This window comes from Gracilinanus agilis, chromosome 2 (assembly GCF_016433145.1).
Source record: "Gracilinanus agilis isolate LMUSP501 chromosome 2, AgileGrace, whole genome shotgun sequence".
Lineage (NCBI taxonomy): Eukaryota > Metazoa > Chordata > Mammalia > Didelphimorphia > Didelphidae > Gracilinanus > Gracilinanus agilis.
Genome location: NC_058131.1, coordinates 444,497,000 through 444,505,726, shown reverse-complemented (window position 1 = coordinate 444,505,726; position 8,727 = coordinate 444,497,000). Strand labels below are relative to the sequence as shown.

Genomic DNA, 8,727 nt, shown 5'->3' with positions numbered 1-8,727 from the left:
CTTCCTTCCTTCCTTTCTTCCTTTCTTCCTTTCTTCCTTTCTTCCTTTCTTCCTTTCTTCCTTCCTTCCTTCCTTCCTTCCTTCCTTCCTTCCTTCCTTCCTTTCTTTCTTTCTTTCTTTCTTTTTAAAGGTGGGAGGAATATTTTTAGAAATCTGCTTCTTAGGAGTACTTTGCACTTTAAACAGGACATTTACCAGGGCAGTGGTAAAAATCTTAGATTTAACACCTTGATGTCAGTTCTCGGTGGATTAGTAAACGAAGTTATCTTTGTAGAGTTGCACACATTATAGATTATTGCATGAATTTAAAGGAACCAGAGAGTATACTTGAACTGAGAATAGGTTGTTTTGTTAAGGAAAACATTTTACACCAATAAACAATAGACAGAAGAGGAATCTTTTTTTTTTAAATCAAAGATTCTCATGTTAAATATGCCATCTATTATAAACATTTTATAGAATTGTAAGAGAAGGCATGTAAATTGGTGGTTGTCGGTGCTTTCCTGAATTCATTTTCTTGCCAAAAATGACTGGAATCTCCTATTATTTTGTAATCTCCTCTTGGGAGTATCTTGAAAAGTAATTGATCCTAATGTGCTTTTAAAGTTATATCAGTTCCAGCTGAAGGAATCTTCAGTATATAATTTGGTTAAGCTTAGCCTCTCTACCTAACTTTATCATTTTAAAGGTTGCTGCTCTTTTCTCACATTATACAACATGGAAAAAGCCCATTTGTGTAGGGATGCCAATCATTAATAGATAGTGATGTTGTTAACATTTAAATTTCAAGATTGTTTGTTGTCCATCTAATTCCACTTTTAAATGCTCTCCCCCAAATCTGACTTAGTCTAGAGGCACCACCAAGCATACAAAAGCATTATTTTCTCCTTAATTGCTTTTTGATGTTTTTAAAAAATAAGTTTTACCTTCCATCTTAGAATCCAACCATGAATTTTAAGGCAGAAAAGTGGTAAAGGCTAGTCAATGGGGGTTAAGTGACTTGCCTAGGTTCATATAGCTAGGAAGTGTCCAAGGCCAGATTCAAACCCAGGTTTTCCCATCTCCCAGCCTCTATCTCCTACCTCTTATCTCCTAAACCAACTAGCTGTCCCCTTTTCATGGCTTTTTTTTTTTAAACCTTTACCTTTCACCTTAAAATCAATATAATGTATTGGTTCCAAGGCAGAACAGTGGTAAAGGCTAGGCAATGGGGGTTAAGTAACTTGCCTAGGGTCTCACAGCTTGGAAGTGTCTGAGGCCAGATTTGAACCCTAGAGATTTCCTGTCTCTAGGCCTGGCTCTCAAGATACTGAAACACCCAGCTGTCTCCTTGTCACTGCTTTTTCAAGTGACATTTTTTGTCTTCTACCATCCAGCCATAATCTTCTGTCATTGAACCTACATCTATTCTACATCTTTATTCTGACCTCAGATCCTTCTACTTCTTATTAATTTCCCAGAATCATCTCTGTTTTGCTTCACTTTCCTTCCTTCCCAAAGTTGACTCAATTCTTAATCAGTTCAAAATTCAATTCAATATCAATACCATATTCTTGAATCTCTTTGCTCCTTTTGTCCTGTCATCATTTGAATATTAACTAAGGATTATTAGCCTTTTTTTTTTCCTACTCGCCTGCTAATGAATGATGCTGAAGTAAGATGCTGCCATACTGATTGGATCCACAACAATTTGTGCTATATATTGAGCCCTCAGGCAGTACTTTTATACTTCTCTAATTGATTATCACACTCTTTATAATGGCTTTTAAAAATCTTCTCAGGTCTCACACCATCTTATCAGAAGACCTCACCTCTCCTATTTTACTGAAACCATTGAGGTCTATTAAAAGGCAATCTTTTGGGTTTTGCCCTCAATAATCAAGCAACAAAAGAAGAGAAAATTAAAAGGAGTTGGTTGAAAAACACCAAGGCAGAAAAAATACCCTGGTGAGCAGGCCACAAGGGACCAACCCCAGGATTTGAACCAGGGCTACTTTTAAAGACAGTCTTTAATAACAAGAAAGACAATCCTGATAGGGTCCATGCCTGTGGGATGGGCAATCTTGGGTAAGGGAATGGAATTTAAACACATGCGATTACACGAGGATTAACAGATAAAGATGTGATCCAAGTTTATGTAGCAAACTTGCTGATACCAAGACAAAACAGGTTGGAAACATGGGAATCATTACATAAATTTCTGTAGGCCAGTTGCCATAAACCCTCTTCTCCATTTTACATCTTGAAATTTCTTAACATCACCTCTCCATCTCAGTTTTCACTCTTTTTTTTTTTACTACATTCTCAGATACCTCCTTTTTACGGCTAATTTCACTACTCTTCCAGAATATTACCCTGATAAACATTTTTTTGTCTCTCTAATCTTCATTTGCTCTCTTTCTACTGCCTCATACTCTTCCCACTGTCTCCATTTATTAATATTTTCACTTGATTCCCCCACATCCCTTCAAACTTTTATTAGAATATAACTTTTAGGGCATGAACTACCTTTCTGTTTGCCAGAATAAAGGATAAAGGATAAAAAGCAAGTGACCCAAGAACCAAACCTCGGAGAATATTTTTGATTAGGAGATAAAACACAATGATAATCCAGCAAAGGAGACTGAAAAGATGCAAGATTCTTTTCTAGGAGAAACAAGGAGAGAACCAAGATAGGAACAGTCTTGAAAATCTTAGAAGTAGAGAGTATCTTAGAAGGATGGTGACCAGCAATGTTAAATGCATATAATACATTCAGAAAGGATGAAGATGGAGAAAAGGCTAGCAAGAGACCTTCCAATTAGATATGGTATTATTAGTGACTACTTTTTTCAATTGGGTCATTCAACTAGTACTGCCCCCAGTTAACCATACTATCTAGCCTATATCTCTTTAAAAAGCTATAAAATGAATCATGGTGATGTAAAGATAAACATTCACCAGTGGCACATCCATGACATTCTAGTGCAACTTAATCTGCTTTGCTGAGATTGGAGAATGCTGGTAGTGGAGGCAATTGTAGGGGTTAAAATTAAGGTTGGACTAAATATAAGAGAATGTGTTCGCCAAAATTAATATATCTCAAGTCAAAATGGCTTTTTATCAGTTTTATTTATAAAATAGAGGGAACGAGTAAAAGGAGAGGAAGGTGAAAGAGGGCAGAGTGAAAAGTCTGGCTTATCACCCTAAATATTTGATCTGGCCCCTGGCTCTACTCTGGCAGGGCTCCAGAAGCTCCATCCAGAGGGCCCAGAGGTAAATTAAGCAAGAGTTTCACCCACATGGCCTCCTGAGAGGGAGACCTATCCGCTGTTAATCTCTCCAGAAGTCAGGAAAGGAAGATCAGCTTTTTCTATTCACCAATCCAAAGTCGTCCAAGGGTAGAAGATCTCAGAGCAGGCTAGGTAAATGCTAGAGTCCCAAGGTCCGCACTGAAGAAGATGATCCTTCACAGGCCTCCATAGCCTCAAAAGAGCTCAGAAACTCACAGAAAGTTGCAGCCACTTTTAAAGACCCTTCTTTTCATCACTTCCTATACCTTCCTCTACTTTAAGGGAACCAATTGCCATCTATAACTTTGCTTAGTTGTCACCTACTTTAGCACTAACTAAACTTTGGTTTAGTGTGGACCTCCCCCACTTAGGCATCAAGTAGGATGTATACACTTCTGGTGTTTAAATTTAAAAGTAGGTAGAGTTAATCCCATCTTCACACAATTGATGATATTTCTTCAAGTTGGACTTAGATTAGGTGAATGAAAATGTGTGGAAAATAGGTAGCGAGGGAATATTGAAGGAGAAATGTCAGAAATGGCTATTTCAGTAATGTAAGTGATCTTATTTTGTAATAACTTATGATCTCAAGGTAGTTTTATGATACTCAACTTAATAAAATTGCTAAATTTGGAAAAAAGATGTTATTCAGCTTTTAAGTTCACAACGTTCATTCATCATATTGGTAGCTAAGTGGCACAATGGAAAGGACAATGGGCCCGGAGCCAGAAAGATCTGAATTAAAATTTGGTTGTGGCCATTGACTAGCTGTATGGCCCTAGGAAAGTCACTTAACTTCTGTTTGCTTCAGTTTCTTCATCTGTAAAAGGAGAAAACTACCTTTCAGATTTGTTGTGAGGATCATATAAGACAAGTACAGTGGCATTTGTTTTTTTAAAAAAAAAATTTTTTTTTTAACTCAACTTCTGTGTATTGGCTCCTACGTGGAAGAGTAGCAAGGGTGGGCAATGGGAGTCAAGTGACTTGCCCAGGGTCACACAGCTGGTCTGAGGCTGGATTTGAACCTAGGACCTCCCGTCTCTAGGCCTGACTCTCAATCCACTGGGCTGCCCCTACAGTGGCATTTAAATGTTTCATGTGGCTATTGCTGCTATCATTACCATTTAGTTTTATTTCATTTAGTGACTTGTTTAACTCTAGAATTCTTGTTTAAGTAACATCACTAAACTGCATTAATTATTTTATGATAACTCCCCTTACTAATTTTTATTCCCTTAAATGGTCTGCAACCTAGAACTAGGCCTTTAAAACCATAATACTTAATTACTTTCACTTAATAGGAATGAGGAGTATTTAAAAAGGAATTCTAGGGATCGATGTTCATGGTTTCATTCCTTATTTCTTTTCATACCTGGAAGAATGTATTCTTTGACCTTTTTCTAGAGAAGAAAGAGAGGTAGCAATTTGTTAATATTGTTAAATTTTATCTACAAATAACAAATTTCTTAAGTTTCTTCTCTTATTCTCTGATGAAAATTAAGATTATAACTGAGTAAGTAAAGCTTTTCTTGGACTTGAATAAATTTTTCTGTTGTGAACTACCTTAGAAGCATTCTGTCATTTCTCCTTTATTTCCTTCCTGATGTTTGTTAAAAAATAAGAACTTCTACCATATTGTCTTCCATATGAATACTGATTGATACATGTTTTTTGAAGTATTTGCCATATCTGTGCTATTCCTATAATAAACAGAATCTTTGTTCCAGAAAACTTTCCTAGAAGAAGAATTTCTGAACATTGAGCTTTATTTTCTACCCGCTAATTTACAGTTACATTGCATTTTGTTCAATAGATTTATTCCTAAAGTATAAATTGACTTATTTTGTAAACACATCATATTTTGAAAATACTTGCTATTTAAAGACATCATTTGTGAATACTTAGCTAAAATGAGAATTCTTTTTTATTAAAATAATAACTTTGCTGAGGCTTGCTTAGAACAACACAAGCAGAATTCTCTAAATACTAAATATCAGCTCCAAGGTGGAAGAGTGGTAAGGATGAGGCAATTCAGGTTAAATGCCTTTCCTGGGGTCATATAGCTAGGAAATATCTGAGGCCATTTGAATATAAATGTAAATTTTAAGATGTACTGTTTTCTTTTTTTTTTTTTTTTTTTAAACCTTTAACTTTTATCTTAGAACCAATGCTGTGTATTGGTTTCAAGGCAGAAGAACAGTATTGGCTAGGCAATGGTGGGTTAAGTGACTTGCCCAGGGTCACATAGCTAAGAAGTATCTCAGGCCAGATTTGAAAATAGTATCTCCCTTCTCTAGACCTGGCTCACAATCCACTGAGCCACCCTGAGTTTTCAGAGAGTTTAATCTAACCCTCATTCATGCATTCTCTAACAGTGATATTAAACATTTTGAGTCACCATACAATGAAGGCTTACTTAAGGTTTGGAATTTTGTGTGGAGGATGTATTGCATGGAGGATATGTTTTATAAAAGAAAAATAATTTTCTAATTTTAATTATTTTAAATTATAGGATGTGAAGTTACTCCAGATGTAAATATTTCAGGTCAAAAATTTAATATTAAGCTACTGATTCCAGTTGCAGAGGGCATGAATGAAATCTGGCTTCGTTGTGACAATGTAAGTTTTTCACTTAAAGTACAGCATAAATCTTTTTTTTTTTTTAATCCTTATTTTCTGTCTTAGAATCAATACTAAGTATTAGTTCCAAGGAAGAAGAGTAGTAAGTGCTAGGCCAGGGTCGGCAATGTATGGCTCTCGAGCCATATCTGGCTCCACCTCCTGACCTGCCAGTCTGGGCAGAGCCCCAGGTGAGCCCCAGGGGGCCTTCAGCCCCTGCTCCATATTCCAGCACCTTCCGCCTCCATCCTCCTCCTTCCTCAGGCTTTTATGGCTCTCACGGCCAAAAAGGTGGCCGACCATTGTGCTAGGCATTTGAGGTTAAGTGACTTACTCAGAGTCACATAGCTAAGAAGTTTCTGAATCCAGATTTAACCTCAGGATTTTCTGTTTCCAAATCTGGCTCTCAATCTAGTAGCTCCTTGATAACTGCCTGCCCCTACAGTACAAGTCCTGGTTCTCACTTTTGTACTTAGAGTTCAGATAATCAATGAATTTCTTCTTTATTATTATATTTCTTCTGTTTATTTAAATTTTATTTTATTTATATTTTATTATTAAATTTCTTTCATTTTTAGGAAAAACAGTATGCACACTGGATGGCAGCCTGCAGATTAGCTTCCAAGGGCAAGACTATGGCAGACAGTTCTTATAACTTAGAAGTTCAGAATATTCTTTCATTTCTGAAGATGCAACATTTGAATCCAGATCCTCAGCTAATACCAGAGCAAGTCACAACTGATATTAATCCTGAATGTTTGGTGTCGCCTCGATACTTAAAGAAGTACAGAAATAAGCAGGTATTCATTTTTCCTTTGCACACTTTTTGTAGTGTTTTGTTTTAAATATATATTTGTTTTTAGAATTCAAACTTAGGCTTTTTTTTTATTTAGGAATCTTAAGGAACATTAGAGAGAACAATTTAGTTTCATTTGGTTTAGTTATAAATGGTACAATTAATAGTACTTCTTAAGTAGATCTTCTTTGATGGAAATTCTCAATTTTAGTCATTCATCTTGGCATTTCAGATTGTTCCAATTAAATGGGATTTTGAAAGCAGGAAATGTTATCCTACAGATATTTGTGGAATATTGATTTCAGTTTTGAAAAGAAAAGTGAAGCAAAGAATAAATTCGTTGTAACTTAAATATAATCCAGGTGCAGCTCAGTGGATAGAGTACTGGGCTTGGAGACAGGAGGACCTGGTTTTAAATGCTGGGCAGTTACTCAGTTTTTACCAATTAGTATATATACTGATTATCTAATTATTTCATTATCAAATTAGTATCAGATGAGAAGTTTAAATATAATAGTGTGAGCTACTAAGCACTTGAATAATGTTCAGATGAAGTTATAAAATCCATTTCCCATAGATCTTTAAAATGACATAGTTATCTATCTAGTATTTTGTACACAAAACCATTTTAGTTAGTAAATATTAAACCAAAGCTTCTCTTAAAGACCTTCCCAGTCATATAGGTCTTGATTTCTTCTTATAGTAATGTTTTAAAAGATTATATCTTTTATATTGTTTTTGTCATTAATAACTTAAATTATTTAGTATTATGGCATAGTATTCTTCCCACCAGTTAATTTTCATTTATTCAGTACCAAGTGAGAGATAAGTTGAAGTGGGGTGAGGAGTCTATAGTCTACAAAGTTTTGTCCTACAAAAACACTTTGCAGATTGAAAAATTTTGAAAACTACTGGGCTAGACTACACCTTATACCTCTTACTTACCTCCACGATTCCATATTGATCAGAGATGCATTGTGTCAAAATTTAATTTTATTTAGTTTTTTGAATATTATTTCAAATTCCACACCAAGATTAGCATACATAATGCCTGCCATATATATATTTTAAGCTAATAAACTGGTTGTCTTAAGAAAAGAGTTGCTCAGCTTTTACATCAAAATATTCAGTTCATTTGAGTAGAATAATTATTTTTATTTCTTCAGCCCTATACAGTAGTGCCTTTTTTTCCCCTTCAGGAAAATGGATGCAAAAAGCAGATGGTAATTGGAAGCTTATTTTACTGCTATGATTTTAGAAACAATATAATGTTTTAATGCTCTTGCTTTTAAAAATTTTACTTAACCCAAAGAGTATTGCATTGGACAGTATTACTTTTCACTACCTCTGAGGTAATAAAGTAATTTGAATATTTATCTTGTTTTCCCTATTAAAAATAATGGGTTCTATTATAAATACTTGGAAATGAGATTAAAAAAAGTGTTTTTTCACATGTATTTTCTTCCCACAAATGTATGCACATTTAGAAGCTTAGTGTTTTAGTAACATGAAATTTAAAAATCATTTCAAATAACTCTTAAATAAAAATGGATCTGTGCTTCCTTGTTTTCATTTCCATGCTTACATTCATTTTGCTTGTTTTCTTCCTGAGGAATTTTGCATGATTTTTGGCTATAATTTTGGTTTGCAGTTGACTATGACTTTTTCTTTGCTTTGTTGCCATTTTTCTGATTCCTTTTTTTTTCTTTCTGCTTCTTTTTTCTTTCCTTCCATTGCCATCCACAGCCAGGCTATATAAGAGATTTGGTAAGTTCACAGTATTTAAATGTAGACACATACATAGAATAACTCCACTACTTTTTTGTTTACATTGTTTCTATGTGTATAAATGTATGTGTAATGTACATTAAAAAAGTCTACAATTTTTTTGGTTACTTAAAAATAAAAAATGATTTATGGTTATTAAAGTACTACAAAATTGCTAACAAATATCCTCTGCTAGAAACTTACATTTCAGTACCTCATTCTATACCTTCACATTTTGAAACTAAATTTGTGTAGGACAGAATTATTATTTTT

The 8,727-nt window shown here is 34.6% G+C and overlaps 1 protein-coding gene across 1 annotated transcript in view; it reads left to right on the top strand.

Moving 5' to 3' along the window:
• FERMT2 (FERM domain containing kindlin 2) overlaps positions 1 to 8,727 on the top strand; it is a 138,163-nt gene that overhangs the window by 115,774 nt on the left and 13,662 nt on the right. Inside the window, 3 exon segments of the mRNA XM_044659948.1 lie at positions 5,785 to 5,891; positions 6,470 to 6,691; positions 8,434 to 8,454. Coding sequence (XP_044515883.1) covers positions 5,785 to 5,891; positions 6,470 to 6,691; positions 8,434 to 8,454 — 350 coding nt within the window.